Below are 19,670 nucleotides of genomic sequence, written 5' to 3' on the forward strand. Positions count from 1 at the left end.
GGAATCAGAGGCTCTCTGGATGTTTACTTTTGGCCAAAAGCAAGAAAAGAAAAATAGATCATTAGTTTTATTAGCACTATGTAAATAAAATATTATATTAATGATGATAGGCTAATCATTTAATTTAGAAAAAAATGTACATCATGTTCTAATAATTATTTAGGGCCCCTGTCAGTCACAGGCCCTTAGAATAGTCCTAACTTTCCCCTCCCATACGGCGCCAAAGCCGCCTGGGCCCTCACCTCCTCCCTGTAGACTGTCTCGTCATTGTTGGTAATCAGGTCTACCACTTTTGTGTAGTCAGCAAACTTGATGATTGAGTTGGACACGTGCGTGGCAAGTCGTGGGTGAACAGGGAGTACAGGAGGGGGCTGTTCACGCACCCTTGTGGGGCCCCCATGTTGAGGATCAGCGTGGCAGAGGCGTTGTTGCCTACCTTCACGACCTAGGGTCTGCCTGCCAGGACCCAGTTGCACAGGGAGGGGTTCAGACCCAGGGCCTTGAGCTTAGTGATGAGCTTGGAGGGCACTTAGAACCATTCAGATTGGCATTAAATAATATCACAATACAGGAGATATGTAGCTAAAGTAAATTGTGGTGATGAAACAGACTGAAGCCCAGATTTCAGCATTTTCTTCTCTCGTGTCTGTAACAGAAGTGTTGCAAATCTCACCTGGAAGGCTGTAATCTGGAAAGTTCACCCTTCCTTTGTAATGTTTGTCTTGATTACCGTGGCAAACAATTTTCCGCCTGTGACACGAGTTCAGTGTAGGGCCATTTCCATGGTAACGGAATTATGCTGACTCAGATTTTTCACTTTAAAATGTATACCCAGTGCACAAAGATGACCTTTAACAATTTCCACAGAATTTGACCAAATATTTACAGGAATAACTCTACATATACAAGGTTTGTTAACAGAATACAATGAGGAAGATAACCATGGCATCCTCTTGTAACTAGCTAGCAAGAGCCAATTTATGCTCGATCCGAAAATGTGGTGGGGGGCGCCGCCGTATGGATGTTGATGCAATTGTGAGGCCTAATTGAGATAAGTACCACATCAATTTGCACCTCTCAAATTTTGTAACAATGCGGAGGGCTCCGTATAGCGCCGCATTGACATGATTGGTTGACGGTAGATGAGGACAGGAGATCCTGTATAAACACAAACTAATTTTCTCACAGTGGCATGTATTCACGGATGCCAAGGGAAGCCAGGCCTCCCCCAAAAAACGAGCAAGAAAAATGTCCATAACATTTTTTACCTTTTACATTTTTTTTATTTTGTCTCTGTGTTTCATAATTTTCCTTCAATTCGCAAGAGGCTGAATGTATCGCTCAGGAGAAAGAATCAAAGCAAAATGACGTGTAGGTCATCCATCTGATGCTGTCTGGTCCAAACGAGTATGACATTGTTGCCGCCCGTAGCATTGAAGCAAGCATAGAAGTAGTTTAGCTCGTGTCACTGGGCAGCTCTCGGTTGTGCTTCCCTTGTAGTCTGTAATGGTTTGCAAGCCCTGCCACATCCGACGAGCATCGGAGCCGGTGTATTACAATTCAATCTTAGTCCTGTATTGACACTTTGCCTGTTTGATGGTTCGTCGGAGGGCATAGCGGGATTTCTTATAAGCTCCGGGTTAGAGTCCCGCTCCTTGAAAGCGGGATTCTGCCTATAATCCATGGCTTCTGTTTGGGGTATGTACGTATGGTCACTGTGGGGACGATGTCATCGATGCACTTATTGATGAAGCCAATGACTGATGTGTACTCCTCAATGCCTTTTGAGGAATCACAGAACATATTCCAGTCTGTGCTAGCAAAACAGTCCTGTAGCTTAGCATCTGCTTCATCTGACCACTTTTTTATTGATATAGTCACTGCTGCTTCCTGCTTTAATTCTTACTTGTAAGCAGGAATCAGGATAGAATTATGGTCAGATTTGCCAAATGGAGGGTGAGGGAGAGCTTTGTATGCGTCTCTGTGTGTGGAATATAGGTGGTCCAGAGTTCTTTTCCCTCTGGTTGCACATTTAACATGCAGATAGAAATTTGGTAAAAACGGATTTAAGTTTCCCTGCATTAAATTCCCCGACTAGGAGCGCCACCTCTGGGTGAGCATTTTCTTGTTTGCTTATGGTGGAATACAGCTCATTCAATGCCATCTTATAGTGCCAGCTTCTGACTGTGGTGGTATGTAAACAGCTACAAAGAATAAAGATGAAAACTCTCTCCATAGGTAATGTGGTCTGCAGCTTGTCATGAGAAACTCTACCTCAGCCGAGCAGTAGCTCGAGACTTCCTTAGATATCGTGCACCAGCTGTTGTTTACATAAATACATAGACCACCGCCCCTCGTCTTACCAGACGCCCCTGTTCTATCCTGCCTGTACATCGTATAACCAGCCAGCTGTATGTTGATATTGTTGTCGTTCAGCCACGACTCCGTGAAGCATAAGATGTTACAGTTTTTAATGTCTCGTTGGTAGTTTAATCTTTTGCGTAACTCATCAATTTTATTGTCCAAAGATTGCACATTTGCAAGCAGAATGGAGTGAAGTGGGGGTTTATTCGATCGTCTGCGAATTCTCAGAGAAGGCAGCCGGACCTTCGGCCCCTTTCTTCGCCTCCTCTTCACGCAGATCACAGGGATCGGGGCCTGTTCCCGAGGAAGCAACGTATCTTTCTCGTCGGGCTCGTCAGAGTCATGAAAAGAAAAGGAGGATTCTGCTAGTCTGTGGTGAGTAATCGCAGTCCTGATGTCTAGACACATAGGTTGCAATATGGCTTCCCCAATGATTTTACCCACACACTGCTGTTTCCTCGACAACTAATCTGGACTGCTCTGCCCGGACTTCTGCAGAAGCCATATCAACTTAAATGCCACATGGCCAATGCAGATGTCGGAATGGCAATGCAGCCAAATAATGCAGATCCTTTAATGTTAAGTTTAAAGCCAATTTATGCTTGATCTACGAGTTGTGTGACGCAAATGCGGAGTCTCTGGAGGCATGCAGAGGTCAAATGGAGCTCCATTCCGCTTCGCTGTGCGCCTCTGAAATTCTGTAGCAATGCGGAGGGATCCATAAACTGTAGCTCTATATAGCTCCGCATTGACATGATTGGCTGAGAGAAGGCGGCGATGGGAGGTCCCGAATATTAACAAACTCACTTCCTTGACAACAGCTCTGCACTGCTCCGCGAAGCATGAATGCCATGATTTTGCAGACGGCGGCTTAACCATGTAGTGCCTTTTAGATAGTGAGCACTAGATCTGCACCGCGTGTGCAACATCCCAAACTGTCCATAAACAGAAAATGGTGGTGGATTTTTAAATTTTATTAAGACAGTACAGATTTTCACTTTTTTTGTGTTTTCGGTGGCTCGCCATTCAAATATAGTTAAGGAAGGGAATTATGCCTTTTCAACCTGAATGGAGGATGGTTTAGTGCGGCGCATAATTGGCCCAGCGTCTTCCGGGTTTGGCCATCATTGTAAATAAGAATTATCTTTACTGACTTGTCTAGTTAAATAAAAGTTTAAAAATGTATGGTTTATGTCCAAGCCGGTCCCTAGTGTATTACAGAGAATGCCCATAAATCCTAGACGATAGTGCAGATCCAGGACCCATACCCTAGGCTAATTTAGAGACTAACTTGGTAACATCCTTGTTGCCAGTAAATAAGCAGTTCTCACTCTGTTGACTCCATCACCGGTGATGATTAAAATATGAAGGTATACAATTGTGCGCGAAAAAAAGACCCTCCTCACACAAAGTGAACCGGTGCTAGATTTTTTTTCGCGAACTTGTTTTGTGGATTTTTTGTTGTTGCTTAAACCAGTCTACACGTTATACGTACAATTTTGCTTTCACGCGGTTCCGTTAGACACCGTAGATCTTCAATTTTTCTAAACCATATTCTCGTGTCCATGGACGCTGCCATGTTGGTGTACGACACTGTTTCCAACCCGTCTTGCCATCGGGCAGAATATATCAGAACATTGGTTCCCCCAGCGCATGGAGATGGTTGGAGGGCTGCCATCTAGTGAACGAAAAGAAACATTCTTCCGGCGAACTTTCAAGCGAGCTATTTCCTGCGTGTGACGTAACACGTCCTCCAAATCAAAGCTGGTGATCTAACGTTAGGTCGTGTGTCTTCTGCCGGCGTTGTCCTTGCCAATTTTAGGACTAAAATCATGGTTTTCGAAAACAAAATGATAATGAATGGGGAGCCTGATGATGAGGTATTGCACAATATCAAAATCTTCCTATTGCAATGTAGTTTTCTCTGCGAATCCTACCAATATATCAAGTTATGCAACCCGAATGCTATCAGTTAGCTAGCTAACGGTAGCTGCACACAGTAACTTGCTAATTGCATTGCTAGCCAGGCGTGCGTCCTTGGCAGCTAGCTCTGGACACTCCTCGTTTAATTAACATGGATGATTGAGATTGGTGTAACGTCGTTACCACTTGTTATTTACACCTGGATTTTATATTTAGAAACAAATTAGTTTTAATTAAAATTTCAACTTAGGTTTGAAAACTAGTTTTAGATCATTTGAATAAATCAAGTTGAGTTATATGGAAAGCTATTCAACCCATAACCTAATATTGTTCTTTGCTTTTACAATAGATCAACTCATTCACTTCCTATAGATCTCATTCAGAAAGTTAGTCCTGTCAGATGGAACCTTATTGTGTCGAACAGAAATGGCTTTTGTAGAATGAATAATTGATCATTGTTAAATGTTTATATGCAAGGTGTATGTTGCACCCCACTAATGTTGTCACTGACCAGGAGGAAGAGGCACCGGCAGAGGAGGAAGGAGAGGAGGAAGAGGAGGAAGAAGACATGGTGGTAAGACAGTTGAATTTACATTTACCACACTGTCCTTTGATGACTAATATTTGAATATGAACATACAAATTAAGATTCCCTGACTTTTTTTTTTTTTCTCGATACATTGAGAGTTCTTTTGATGAGTCATCTGCAGCTGTGTTGGTCTCTCCCAGGATCCCTTAGAAACAATACGGGCAAAGTGTGAGGCGTCAGAGCACTGCACCCACACAAGGGAGAGGCTGGAGGCCTGCACGGCCCGAGTGGGCTCAAGATCACACACACAGGAGGAATGCACAGAGGAACTCTTCGACTTCCTACATGCACGGGACCACTGTGTAAGTGTTTTTTTTAGGAACCCTGTGAGCACACACACTACTGCATGCAGGAAAATGTCAAGCTTACATGTGATCAATTTATTATTTGTGGTAATAATCTGTAAATTACAATACATTATCATATTGAACTAGTTATTTCTCTTTTTTCTCACAGGTAGCGCACAAGCTCTTCCACAACGTCAAATGAACTTCTCCATTCTTCGTCAATTCCAGTAGTTTATTGCAACTGTGGAATCTGTTATAAATACTACAGATGTGCAGTGTCAGGGAAGGTTTGAGACCAGAGCCTGTGTTCTACCCATGAATGTTAATAAATTAGATCTTGTTAGTTTTTTTTCTGGACAAAATAGTTCTGTATACACCAGCAACCTGAGCCATTACACATATGTACATTTTAGACTGTATATGGCCAACCTGCTGCTTGTATTGGTGATAGATGCAAACTTATCAGATCTTTGTGGCCAGTAAATGAAGACTGGCCAGGTGATTAACCACTCAGGAGTTTTACTGCATTAAAATGTCAAGCACTGCAGACCGTGTCCCCTCAACTTCTTCAAACTGTACGTTTATACATGAATGTGTTGGTCCAGAGAAGATTAGTGTAGTTGCCCTATGTTGCCATCTCTGGCCCAGAGTGACGACTACTGTCAGAATTAGTTGGGAAAACTCTACAAGCAATTACTTCCTGTGAAGACTGAAGTTTTCACATTTCAGTCTGTTGATTTCAAACACCGCTGGTTCTAGTAAGCTCTGGCTTGCAGAGGTTGCATGACACTGGAAACCTGGCTCATGATTGTCAGTGCTTGGTTTGACTACACTTACTTTCACCAGGTAAGCTAGTTGAGAACAAGTTCCCATTTACAACTGTGACCTGGCCAAGATAAAGCAGAGCAGTTCGACACATACAACACAGAGTTACACATGGAATAAACAAGTCAATAATTCAGAAGTCTATATACAGTGTGTGCAAATGAGGTAAGATAAGGGAGGTAAGGCAATAAATAGGCCATGCTGGCAAAGTAATTACAATTTAGCAATTAAACACTGGAATGGTAGATGTGCAGAAGATTAATGTGCAAGTAGAGATACAGAGGTGCAAAGGAGCAAGAAATCCAGTATGGGGATGAGGTAGTTGGATGGGCTGTGTACAGGTGCAGTGATCTGTGAGCTGCTCTGACAGCTGGTGCTTAAAGCTAGTGGGGGAGATGAGGCTTCAGTGATTTTTGCAGTTCGTTCCAGTCATTGGCAGCAGAGAACTAGGAGGAATTGACTTTGGGGATGACCAGTGAGATATACCTGCTGGAGCATGTGCTGCTATGGTGACCAGTGAGCTGAGAAAAGGCGGGCCTTTACCTAGCAGAGACTTGTAGATGACCTGGAGCCAGTGGGTTTTGCAACAAGTATGAAGCGAGGGCCAGCCAACGAGAGCGTACAGGTCGCAGTGGTGGGTAGTATATGGGGCTTTGGTGACAAAACAGATAGACTACATCCAATTTGTTGAGTAGCGTGTTGGAGGCTATTTTGTAAATGACATCGCCGAAGTCGAGGATCGGTAGGATGGTCAGTTTTGGCTATGTTCGGCAGCATGAGTTAAGGATGCTTTGTTGCGAAAATAGGAAGCCGATTCTAGATTTAATTTTACATTGGAGATGCTTAATGGGAGTCTGGAAGGAGTTTACAGCCTAATCAGACACCTAGGAATTTGTAGTTGTCCACATATTCTAAGTCAGAACCGTCCAGAGAGTAGTGATGCTGGACGGGCGGGCATTGATCAGTTGAAGAGCATGTATTTAGTTTTACTAGCATTTAAGAGCAGTTGGTGGCCCCGGAAGGAGAGTTGTATGGCATTGAAGCTCGTCTGGAAGTTAGTTAACACAGTGTCCAGAAGTACACAGAATGGTGTCGTCTGCGTAGAGGTGGATCAGAGACTCACCAGCAGCAAGAGCGACATCTTTGATGTATACACAGAAGAGAGTCGGCCCGAGAATTGAACCCTGTGGCACCCCATAGACTGCCAGAGGTCCGGACAACAGGCCCTCCGATTTGACACACTGAACTCTATCAGAGAAGTAGTTGGTGAACCAGGCGAGGCAATCATTTGAGAAACCAAGGTCTGTTGAGTCTGCCGATAAGAATGTGGTGATTGACAGAGTTGAAAGCCATGGCCAGGTCGATGAATACAGCTGCACAGTAATGTCTCTTCTTGATGGCGGTTATGACCTCAACCAATATGGTGTCCTGGGGGCAGATGGAGGTCTATAGCAAGTGGCAACAGTGAGAGACTTGTTTCTGGACAGGTGATTTTTAAAAGTAGAAGTACAGACCTGACCTATTAAACGGCATTGAAGCAATCAAGGATCCCCGAGTCATCTTGAAAATCAAACAAGACGTTTCTTGGTACGATGAGTATGTGGTACTAGGAGTATGTAAGCCCGAGAATGTGATGCTCTAAATACCTCAATCGAATGTCTTTTTGGTTTATGACCTTACAATATAGGCCAAGCCTTGAAATGAACTGGTCATAGTTACTGTACAAAGTCTACTGGGGGAAATAAATATGCAATGATTTCATATGAAGGAAATCTGTCAATTTAAGTAAATTAGACCCTAATTTATGGATTTCACAACTGGACAGGGGCACAGCCATGGGAGGGCATAGGTCCACCCACTAAGGAGTAAAGCCCAGTCACTGAGAATGTGTTTTCCCCTCAAAAAATGACTTTATTACAGACAGAAATAGTCCAGTTTCATCAGCTGTCCAGTTGGACAGATTGCCAAATTCTCTCAAATTACAGGTGGTTGATGGTAGAGAAATTAACATTAAATTCTGGCAACAATTCTGGTGGACATTCCTGCAGTCAGCATGCCAATTGCACACTTCCTCAAACTGAGACATCTGTGGCACTGTGTTATGTGACAAAACTGCACATTTAAGAGTGGCCTTAATGTCCCCACGACAAGGTGCACCTGTGTAATGATCATGCAGTTTAAAATGCCACACTGGCCAGGTGGTTGGATTACCTTGGCAAAGAAGAAATGCTTGCTAAACAGGTATATAAACAAATTTGTGCACCAAATCTGAGATAAGCTTTGTGCATATGGAACATTTCTGGGATCTTTTATTTTAGCTCGTGAAAACACTTTACATGATGCTTTTAATCTTTTCAGTTTAGTTCTACTAAAACTTTATTTGCTTAAAAAAGTCATAAACATTCCCACATGGTCAAGAGCATGACAATAAATAACAGGTATATAAAGATACAACTAAAGTTGTTGGTAGTACAAAAGTCCATGTGTATACCCTTAAAAAAAAAAAAAGTACAGCCTGAGACGATCACTTGAAAGATGGAAATAAAAACACAAATCAAATTTTAAATTAAAATAGTTTGCACGGTTTGGGTTGTTGAGCAGTTCCTTCTCACCAACGATTCTCCTTGTTACTTTTGCCCACAAACTCATTCATTGAAGCCTGCAGAGATACAGAGTGTTATACAAGCCCTTTGCTTTGGACAGTCACATAGCTGTGGATGGACACACCCAACTAAGATCATCATTACCAGACCTAACCCACCCTCAGAGGTCAGATTTCTGGAAAGCATTGCACCTCGACACAGGGTGGCAGTACACAGCAGGATACCATTAAAGCACAACTATACTGCTAAGGCGCCCCCCCACTAAAAAACTGAGAAAAGGCAATTCTCATTGCTTCAAAGAATTAGTATTTTTACACAATGCCTTCAGAAAATATTCACACCCCTCAACATTTTCCACATTGTCACAGCCAGAATTGAAAATGTATTAAATATATTTTGTCACTGGCCTACACACACGTCAAAGTGGAATTGTGTTGACATTTCTACAAATGAATGAAGAAAAGCAGAAATGTCATGAGCCAATAAGTATTCAACCCTTTTATTATGGCAAAAGACTAAATAATGTGAGTAAAAATGTGCTTAACAAGTCACATGGACTCACTGTGTGCAAGTGTTTAAAATGATACTTGAATGACTCCTTCAGCTCTGTATCCCACACATAGATAACTAAGGTTCCTCAGTCGAGCAAAGCATTTCAAACACTCTGCCACAAAGACCAGGGAGGTTTTCCCAAGGCCTTGCAAAGAAGGGCACCCATTGAATTATCCCTAAGATGAATATCTAAAAGTTGAAAATGTGTGGGCGACGGCGGAGAGAAAATAAATGGTGCAGTTTGAGGCCATGTGGCGGAGAGTGATGCAGGCGCTGGAGATGTGAGCAGACGGGTCTGGGCAGGTGTGATGTATGTATGTTATCACACACACACACACCTCTTTGAGCATGCTGAAGATATTACACTTTGGATGGTGTATAGACATACCCAGTCACTACAAAGATAGTCTTCCTTACTAACATAGTTGCTGGAGGGGAAGGAAACCACTCAGGGATTTCACCTTGGGAAGGAAACCACTCAGGGATTTCACCTTGGGAAGGAAACCACTCAGGGATTTCACCTTGGGAAGGAAACCACTCAGGGATTTCACCTTGGGAAGGAAACCACTCAGGGATTTCACCTTGGGAAGGAAACCACTCAGGGATTTCACCTTGGGAAGGAAACCACTCAGGGATTTCACCTTGGGAAGGAAACCACTCAGGGATTTCACCTTGGGAAGGAAACCACTCAGGGATTTCACCTTGGGAAGGAAACCACTCAGGGATTTCACCTTGGGAAGGAAACCACTCAGGGATTTCACCTTGGGAAGGAAACCACTCAGGGATTTCACCTTGGGAAGGAAACCACTCAGGGATTTCACCTTGGGAAGGAAACCACTCAGGGATTTCACCTTGGGAAGGAAACCACTCAGGGATTTCACCTTGGGAAGGAAACCACTCAGGGATTTCACCTTGGGAAGGAAACCACTCAGGGATTTCACCTTGGGAAGGAAACCACTCAGGGATTTCACCTTGGGAAGGAAACCACTCAGGGATTTCACCTTGGGAAGGAAACCACTCAGGGATTTCACCTTGGGAAGGAAACCACTCAGGGATTTCACCTTGGGAAGGAAACCACTCAGGGATTTCACCTTGGGAAGGAAACCACTCAGGGATTTCACCTTGGGAAGGAAACCACTCAGGGATTTCACCTTGGGAAGGAAACCACTCAGGGATTTCACCTTGAGGCCAACGGTGACTTTAAAACAGAGTTTAATGGTTGTGACAGGAGAAAACTGAGGCTGGAACAACATTGTAGTTACGTCACTATACTAACCTAATTGCCAGAGTGAAATTATAGTAAGCCTGCACAGCATAAAAATATTTATTGCAACAAGACATTAAAGTAATACTGCAAAAAAATGTGGCAAAGCAATTAACTTTGTCCGGAATACAACACATTTACGATTACCACTCCATATCGTCAAGCATAGTGGTAGTTGTATAATGTTACGGACTAGGGAGTTTCAGGATTAAAAAAAAAGTGCAGACAAAATCCTGGTTTAGTCTGCTTTCCATTGAGAAATCTATTTAATCCATTTTGAATTCAGGCTGTACCTACAAAATGTGGAACAAGTCACTGTAGGTCTATAAGCCCTTTGACCTATTCTGGGACCTTGTTAGATAACCCCTGTGAGGACCCAGACTGGGTCAAAGAACATTAGGCCTTACGGTCAATACAAATTAAGCATACAGCCAGAAACTTACCTGCAACAGTAGCCTCTCTTTCCTCAACTTGCTGTAGAAGTGCAGCACGTCGGGGTCGGCACGGACCACATGGGGGTCAAAGTCCATGACCCTTAGCCCCTCCAGGCTCTTGGCCCGAGACAGCGCCACATAGGCCTGGCCCCTCTCAAACACACGCGCCAGGGAGATCTCCACACAGTCCAGCGTCATACCCTGACATACAGTAGGTGAGAGACATGCCCCAAATACAGACGCATGGACATAGACAGGATGCGGTAGACAAGATGCGGTAGACAATTATACAGACAGGAAGACCTGATACACGTGATGTGAAATCAGTCAGCCTGATATGTAGTGAAAACTAGCTTTGCTTGGATAGCTGCAGAAAAACAATGATTCATAGGGAATGAATCATATGAATACAGAATCTAGACATATTGCTTAGAGCTGCACATCTTTGATGCCAATACAAGCTGCAATTGTCACAAGGTTATGATCCTGTGACACTCTGTTCACGCCATCGGATTCTACCGCTGCCTCTGTCGAGGTGAGGGGAAACCAAACATTGATGACACCGACAGTGACCAATGAACTCAATTACCCAGAGGGCACGGCTTATCCATCTAGCCAATCATCACGGACACATTTCAGAGTAATGAGATCCAGTTCTTGGGTTAGCAGGGGGGGGGTGGACTGAGTAATAACACCCAGGGTCCAACTCAGCTGATCTGTGACCAGCACTGTCTGGCAGTTTAGTGGCAAGAAATAGTAGGGAGTGAGAATTGCTAATGGTCATCCATCGGAGGCTGGATTCCATTTCATCCAGGCGCATGCCACCTTTCCTCTCCCCTTAAAGTCTCTGCCTTGTAGAACTTTAATTGGCTAGATAAAAACATTATGGTGATAAGCATGGCTAGTTGGAGTTGAACAGATATCAAATTTATCTGCGCAGTAACAGTTTGGTAGGGGTGCGTCGTCACAGCCAAAGGGAGAGGATTGCGTTTTGGGAATGTGATCAAACATAGGACGCAGGTCCATCACATTTGTCGTCGGAGAGAGAGGGCGTTATCAATGATCCAAGATTATTGGACAGGAGAAAGCAGCAGTTGCACTGCATAACTTCAACCAAATAAATTGTATCAGGTCACCTCCAAGAAGAGATGGAAGGATGCATCTTCTTTGTATTTGAATGGCTCATATGTGGAATCCCTACTCGGTTCTAGAGCGTTTAGCCAAGCACACCGTAGGGTCTTACATGGTCATTGCCACGCCTCACCTGGCTCTTGTGGATAGAGATTGCCCAGGCCAGTTTGAGTGGCAGCTGCTGGCGGCTCAGATAAAGCCCGCCTCCGGCCTTGAACATCCAACGCTCTGGCTTCAACGCCTCAGTGGTGCCGCACAGGAAACGCACACGTGGGAGCCCTGAGGAGTCAGAAAGGACTGATGGACTGCTACTATACAGAGTTAGGGAACACAGTCAATGAGTCGATCATAAATGCACAGCTATATACTGTACTCTATATCATCGACTATTGGTCATCCATCGACTGCATCCTTATGTAATACATGTATCACTAGCCACTTTAACTATGCCACTTTGTTTACATACTCATCTCATATGTATATACTGTACTCGATACCATCTACTGTATCTTGCCTATGCTGCTCTGTACCATCACTCATTCATATATCTTTATGTACATATTCTTTATCCCCTTACACTGTGTATAAGACAGTATTTTTGGAATTGTTAGTTAGATCACTTGTTGGTTATTACTGCATTGTCGGAACTAGAAGCACAAGCATTTCGCTACACTCGCATTAACATCTGCTAACCATGTGTATGTGACAAATAAAATTTGATTTTAGCTAAAACAGATAACCGCAATGAAATTTGAGGGTTATTAGGCATTAAAGTATACTTCTGGGTCACTTTATTTGGATAGTCTGGATTTTCCATCTGTAGATGCTGTACAGATAGTATGACCATCTGTTGATAAGGTTAGGGTTATAATAAGGGTCACATTTAGGATAAGGGTTAAGATTACAGCAAGGGTTAGTAGATAGTTGAAATGTTACCGAGTACATTAACCAAGACCTGAACCACACCTGAACCACATACTTTTAAAACCTCAATCCTACTGTTTATTGAAGTGTACGGTATATTGAATCTACCTAGTTTCCCCGGCTGAAAGTCCACCACGACACCTCGAGCCCCGTTGACCAGGCCACGCTGGACATCCAGGTTCTTTGTTAGCATCACCTGGGGATAGGAATCAAATCAGTTGTCAGTGAGCGGTCATATCACAGTGGAAAATAAAAATATATATTTTTTAAAAACACTATGGATCTGATCAGCAAGGATCCAAGTTAGTTCAACAGGTTAAAGATGCATGTGTCTATTCAGCTGTGACCACTGAGGGAGTAGTCTCCATACACTGACCTGAGCGCCCACTTTAAGCTGCAGTAGCCTGCTGACGGGACTCTGGCTGTCTATGGTCTTCACCAGTGCAGGGTCGCTGTCCACAGCCTCAAACACCCGCACTGACCCTGGAAGCAAGAAGACCCCTTTAAAATGTGGCACACAGTTCAAGTCTAAAAGTAATCATCAAGTTTACTTAAATTTGTCCCAGAAGGCATTGGGCTTTGCATCAGGGGGAGCATATGGAGACAAACTAAATCCACATAGATCTACTACAGTCATGTGCTGACAGGATCATTTCAATTGAGACCTAGACAACAAGATGAGGGGAGTTTTACGAATTAGTCAAAACAGGTACACAGGTGCAGTGAACAACTGCAGACAAAGCGGCACTCCGTGGAATGAGTTTGACACGTGTTCTACAACGACTTCCATCCTGTCTGACTGTGCAACATGAGCAGCAGCACATAAAGCAGTAGTAAAATTACCCAACAACATTCTCAAATTATCACATCAACATCAAGAATATGCTGACAAATAAGTCAGCAGCAACGTCATTACCACCATCATCCCAATGTTATGACAACCAAGGACAATGAAACCATTTGGGCAGAGTAGCCAACCTCTTCCCTGTATTGAAAAGGGCAATGACCGTAGCAATAAAGGAGTGCTTGTACCAGTTAGTCTTGACAGTGGGGACTCTAAACCAGGAGCAAGAAGGTAGGCCTTGCAACTCACAGTGTAGGTTGTGGGCACAGTCAGACAGGATGGGAAGAGTGTAGAGGGTGGGCACAGTCTTGCCTTCCTCACCACTTGTCTGTTGTACAGGTCAGACTACTCTGCGGGACTCCTGTGAGCTTTCACCATTCTAGCTAGTGGATTTTTAGCTTTGATACTAAGGTTGCCATACCAACAGATCAAAGAAAATGTTAAGCCTGGAAGATTTCTAAGAGAGTCAAGGTCCTGTCAACCTGGATCTTTCCTAGTTTCCTGTGACAAAAAAAAGCTGTTGCTTGTCATTCTTACACAACATGCCAGTGCTACACTGAGCTGAATTTAGCCAATTACAATAATTTTGGCACCATGATTGACTATTGTCTACCCCTTGGTGACTGGTCTGTAGTTATTAAAAACCTTTTGAGTGGTTGTCCTTGGCAACATGGATCCCAGTAGACTGTTAATACACAATTTAAACAAATAAAGGTCTAATTGCTCAGCAGGAGGGGGGAAACCAGGTGACGATTGGCAAGGGCTGTGTGCCACAGGCTCCTGACAGCTTACACCTGTACCAGTTGACTGTCAGAATTCAAACGCATCCAATGCCAAAATAAATAAAAAATCCTTACTTTCGTCCTGCAACCCCACAACAGTTTTCATACCATCCCGAGCCTAAATTATTAGAACCACGTTCTTCAAATGTTGTCCATGCACATCCGTTTAGCTCGCCTGATATTACATCACTTTTTGCAGCCTATTTAACTCAGTATTGGTTACCCTCTTCCTGTTTAATAGCTCACTGAGAGACATGCTAACAGAGGGCTTACTATTGGAGTCCACCTTCACAACCCTCTTCACAATATGACACGCAGGAGGTCCCAGATCTGTAACCTAAAGTCTGTAGTCAGCAAACAGCTACAATATAGTATTTTACTTTGAGTCACAGACAGAGGACATGTGGTCTCCTAACAAAAGCAGCACATGGATGTTGATTTTGTTTTGAGCAATTGGGGTAGAAATTGTTTTCACACCAAATATTTTTGCAAGTGACAACCCTACTTTCGTTTTATCTCAGTAAGACTCCATGACCGTTGAAACCAGCACGACACAGAGAGCACTCATGGTATCTGCAGGCAAACACTCACCACAGGTTGCCCAGTAACAAGGGCAGCACATGGCTGGGTTCACATAAATCAAAAACAAGACAGTCTTTTCAATGGTTCTAGCTTACTTAATCATGTGGTGTGTCTACGCTTGAGATGTGCCAAATGTACAATTTCACTTAACTATAAACGGCCTTTTTTTTCTCCAAAAATGAACTGATATTTTATTTATTTTTCAAAATGACACAAAAAAAAAAAAAATCAGTGGCTTATTTAGAAAATGCTTTGGTCTGGGACCTCCTAGTGTTCATGGGGCCCCAAGCAGTCGCTTCAGTCACTTAGAGGCTTGGACCGGCCCTGTCAGGAGCTGACTCAAGCCTGAGACATACAATAATGGCCAATTGTCACTTGCCTCAAGGCAACAGTTTGTTTCACAACAACGGAAGAACTGTAGGCGATAAGTCATTAAAATGATCAAAAATAAAGAAAAAACACCAAACCTGGCAGCTGCTGGAGCTTGTTGTTGTTAGTGAGCTCTACATCGTCCTTGTGCGTGCAAAGCCTGGTTGCCAGGATACCATCCCGCTCAATCTTGTGATAGGCGCTCTTTATCAACTTGGCAGTGACTTCCTCTGTGACTCTGGGATTTAATGATGGACATTGAAAATACAATGATTTAGAATATTGCATGATTAGGATTCCATTTTACTAAATTGCTCAAACTCTATATGGTATACTGTAGAACTGGCATTTTGTCATGAGACCATGGATATCAGTTGGTTGGTGGCACACTGGGTGCTTCTCAACAGTCTATAAAGTGGCTCTCTCCTCTCGTTCCAAGTCATTTTGTGAAAGCATGAATTTTACCAATCTTGCATTTCATGTGACAAGGAGAGGAAGCTGCATCAGACTATTGAGATACACCCATTGAAAAAGCCCAGAACAGACATCCAAAATGGCTGCCTATTGTCCACTGCTCAGCGTACTGTACCTGCCCACCCTCACTGCCTGCAGGAGGGAGATGAAAGACTGGTCAGTCTGTCTGCGCACCTCAGTCAGCTCCATGTTCAGATGGATGCACTTCCGCCAGCTTCTAGACTAGAGGTCAACAAGAGGTCAGCATTTTCAATGGATGGTGCACTCTTCATCATATCAGGTATCATCTTAGACACAAACTTGAAATACTGTACAAGTTAAACATAACTCAAAGGTTTACCCCAAATCTGTCAGGGATACTAGTAATGCATTAATTATTCACATGTTGTACGCAAGCTTCTGTGTTAGAATCCCAACATGGCTAGAGACTGACATGCTGTAATGAGAAAAGCTCAAGGTGGGAGTCAGTGGGGCATTATCATGACATGTCACCATTATCACCAGGCTTTCTGACCTGGAAGCAGAACGCGACCTTGTCCTTTTCCTTGGAGACCGGGGGCAGCTGGAGGAAGTCCCCACACACTATCAGATGGATTCCTCCAAACGGCTCTGTGGACCTCCTCAGACACCTGGAGCAACGACATGTCAATGGAAGAAATCATAGCAGAATTACACACAATGAACTCTAATAGAAACAGGTCGGTTGATACGTGTACATAATTCTTACAATTGTGTATTGAATCAATGGGACTGGCATTTCTGAAGATCGGATTCAGCCCATAAACATAATTACATAATACAACACTAAATTCTATAGGGTGCGAGTGGGTGGTGGTTCTATTACCTTGCTATTGCCTCCAACTTGTCGAAAAACTGGGCCTCAACCATAGAGATCTCGTCGATGATGAGGTGGTGACAGCTAGTCCAGTGCTGCAGGACCCCGGGCCTCTGGGCCAGCTCTATACACTGCTCCAGAGGGGCTGAGCCTGACCCAATACCTGAGACAATGGGGTAAGACGAGGTTAAAGAGAATTTGGAAAAGGTGGGAATGAGACAAGGAAATAGAGAAGGTGAAAGATAGCAAGATGAGGGTGTTCAGCCAACCCTCCACTAAAGGCTCCCAGTACAGTTCTGGTAACCGGCAGTAAACCATTTTGTGAAGCTAACTACAGGGACTATCAAATGTGTCAATTGAAACAACTGTTAGAGTTGAGACAGCCATTTCTAGACAGACAGCTCACTCTTATTCGGTGGTGTGGTGACTAACCAGCAAAGTTGTGTAGCGTGGTCCCCCCGATGTGACACGCTGCCACGCCCGTGCTGGCCGTGGCGTAGGTGCTCTTGGGCGGCAGAGAGCCCACAATCCTCTTCAACAGGAAGGACTTCCCTGTGCCTGAACAAAAAGACAGAACAGTCTTGAATAGCCAAAAACACTATGTGGGGGTCCTGAATGTATGAGTCATTGTATGAATCAAACTCATACAATGAAAGTAATGACTTCAGCTTGGAATGGAAGGTAGATACCTGCACTGCCAGTGAAGAAAACATTCTTCCCACTCAACACAGCACTGAGGACAGCGGCTTGTTCTTTGTTCAACTTCCGTGCCGCCGGTAGAGACAGGGTGGGCTTTTTGCTTGGGTGGAGTGCCTTCAACTGAGGACGGAGAATAATAATAACAACTTCAAGGACTAGCCTAACAACTAACAAAATGTTGGACATCAAACCAATCTTATGTCTAACGAAACCAAACCAGTGATAAACAGACTAGGCTGAACGGCATGCAATGCATTCCCACCACCAGGGTTGTTAAGTGCAAACCAGGTTGAACATCAGCTTGGGGAGCAATGACAAAGTCACTGAGGATATAAACTCAACTCACTGGGCTAGAGTCACAGTCTGTCCTTTGTCTCTTAACCTGCTGTCCCTGTGGTCCTCCAGTCATCGTATTACCAGTCCTCACTACCAGACCTTTAGAGAGCACTGGTGCATTCACTTTGCTCCTTAGCTCATTGGCCTTCTGTACATCCTTCTGCTGTAATGGGCTGATGGTCTCGAAGCTGCGGGGCAGACAGGCTTTCAGCTTCTCTCGGTCTGTCATAGGTTTGCTAGTCTGCCAGGCCTGGTGTTTGATACTCAAGGTCTTCAGGAAAATGTTTAGTAGGTGGGGCGGGCAGTCAGAGATGAGCACTTGGACGTTTTCGGGGAGCAGTTTAACAGTGCACTTGCCATCCTTAGCAAACCGGGTAAAAAGCTGGAACTCTTTGAGCGTGTAACTTTCGGGCACTTTGCCGTTGTGCACGCGCAGGATTATCTCCTGGAATTCGTTGCGACCCAGAAGAACTGCTGCCTTCCGGATGACTTGGCGTTTGGTGGCCTGGCCAGAGGAGTTCAGGCGCTCCACCACGACACTGCACTGGAGCTGGGCACCGTCGTCCCCTTGCATCATTGTAACAATGTGCGGGCTCTAATGTTAGAGGTAAAAGTCACATTAAAACAAACAATGAACACTGATCAAAACGAATCGCACATCTAACACCAGCTAGATAACGTAATCAACTGGACCCTAAATGCCTAAATGCCACGGCTGTTTTGTAAATTATTTAATCAACACACGTCTGCAAGTAAATCAATATTTGGCTACCTACTAGCCATCTGGGTTTCGATTGAAAGCAAATAGTGGATCCCTTGGCTAGAGATGCATGCAACAAAACATTAAAATATACTTTAAACGTACCATGCATTAAAAACAGATTAACAAACACACAGGGTCGCTCCAGAATTCGATGTAGTAACTTGATTTACCTCTTTGAAGAAAAATGTAGCTTGAGCAAAGACTGATGCCTTGCGTTGTAGTTAGCGTGCTTTCTGAAGTAAAATGCAATTTTCAAAACTGTCGGTGTTTGTAATACAAACCAATGGCAGCGCAACATATTTTGACCAGTAACAGCAGGGTCCTTTAAAGGATTTAACCAATGAAAGACTCGTAATGCCATTTGACGTATATGACCCCGCCCATAATTTTGCCATACTGACCAATTGCTGCGATTGTGGAAACATACTTCATGTATTTCAGTATCTGCGAAGCGTTCATTTTGGAGATACCTCGGCCCACCGATTAAAACCGGGTAGATAGTGGGCCATTCGTTTGGTTTTAAAAATTCCATTCATGATTTTAAAAACAAATGTATGGCTATGTTTCTGGACGATGCTTTGTTTAAATGTGAGCCGGTACAGATTATCTTCTCGATTTGAATTTGACGTTCCCCCTTCACCCCCTTCAATCAACGCACCTAATCCGTTTGCTCAGTATATTTCTAATCTGCATATCTCTATTTCTTTACAGTCGTGTTCTATAACATAAATCTGTTTGTCCTTGTTCTAGAGAAAATGTGTTTATATATATTTTTTTTAAAACAATAGGCCTATGCTATGTCTCCAAGAGAGATGACAATCCCTCTGCAAAACGGCAGTAGAGCTAAACACCGGAGAGAGTGTGTAGGCTTTTGTTCCAGCCCAACCGCAATTGGTTGGCGCTTTAAATGAAGAACAATAGAAATGCAGAAAAAAAATGTTGTTTGCAAAACATATTTTATTTTATGATCAAAATACTTTGCACAATTTTGGCTATTAAATGATCAATCAGTTGGCCTATTGCATTTTATTGTAAAGTATCCTAAACGTTTGCATGTCATTCTTCTGAAGTGCCCCTTAGTTTTTTTCTC

At 43.5% G+C, this 19,670-nt stretch overlaps 2 protein-coding genes across 2 annotated transcripts; one reads left to right on the forward strand and one right to left on the reverse strand.

Moving 5' to 3' along the window:
- The first annotated feature begins 4,076 nt into the window (after window positions 1-4,076).
- LOC118395095 (cytochrome b-c1 complex subunit 6, mitochondrial-like) lies at window positions 4,077-5,710 on the forward strand. The gene is made up of 4 exons (XM_035788880.2): window positions 4,077-4,244; window positions 4,802-4,861; window positions 5,017-5,178; window positions 5,333-5,710. Exons 1-4 carry the CDS (start codon window positions 4,197-4,199, stop codon window positions 5,363-5,365), a joined length of 303 nt encoding a protein of 100 aa, XP_035644773.1. The 5' UTR covers window positions 4,077-4,196; the 3' UTR covers window positions 5,366-5,710.
- A 2,570-nt stretch (window positions 5,711-8,280) lies between these two features.
- On the reverse strand, window positions 8,281-18,883 carry pif1 (PIF1 5'-to-3' DNA helicase homolog (S. cerevisiae)). The gene is made up of 13 exons (XM_035787717.2): window positions 18,751-18,883; window positions 17,828-18,412; window positions 17,472-17,601; window positions 17,215-17,340; window positions 16,792-16,945; window positions 16,462-16,576; window positions 16,063-16,169; window positions 15,572-15,711; window positions 13,273-13,379; window positions 13,005-13,092; window positions 12,106-12,251; window positions 10,851-11,042; window positions 8,281-8,647 (listed from the first exon to the last, which is right to left on the reverse strand). The coding sequence occupies exons 2-13, from the start codon at window positions 18,392-18,394 to the stop codon at window positions 8,597-8,599; spliced, it is 1,923 nt and encodes a 640-aa protein (XP_035643610.1). The 5' UTR covers window positions 18,395-18,412; window positions 18,751-18,883; the 3' UTR covers window positions 8,281-8,596.
- Between the last annotated feature and the right edge of the window lie 787 nt (window positions 18,884-19,670).

Source organism: Oncorhynchus keta, chromosome 15, assembly GCF_023373465.1.
Source record: "Oncorhynchus keta strain PuntledgeMale-10-30-2019 chromosome 15, Oket_V2, whole genome shotgun sequence".
Taxonomy (NCBI): domain Eukaryota; kingdom Metazoa; phylum Chordata; class Actinopteri; order Salmoniformes; family Salmonidae; genus Oncorhynchus; species Oncorhynchus keta.

Bases quoted from the DNA above. Each gene is read 5' to 3' on its own strand.
- LOC118395095 (XM_035788880.2), top strand. From the start codon at position 4,197: ATGGTTTTCGAAAACAAAATGATAATGAATGGGGAGCCTGATGATGAG. The intron at 4,245-4,801 runs GTATTGCACAAT...GTCACTGACCAG, and splicing joins ATGGGGAGCCTGATGATGAG to GAGGAAGAGGCACCGGCAGA. The intron at 4,862-5,016 runs GTAAGACAGTTG...GGTCTCTCCCAG, and splicing joins AGGAGGAAGAAGACATGGTG to GATCCCTTAGAAACAATACG.
- pif1 (XM_035787717.2), bottom strand. From the start codon at position 18,394: ATGATGCAAGGGGACGACGGTGCCCAGCTCCAGTGCAGTGTCGTGGTG. The intron at 13,380-15,571 runs GTTTGGTGTTTT...TCTTGCTTCCAG, and splicing joins CAAGCTCCAGCAGCTGCCAG to GGTCAGTGCGGGTGTTTGAG. The intron at 13,093-13,272 runs GTCAGTGTATGG...TCCTATCCCCAG, and splicing joins AGCTTAAAGTGGGCGCTCAG to GTGATGCTAACAAAGAACCT.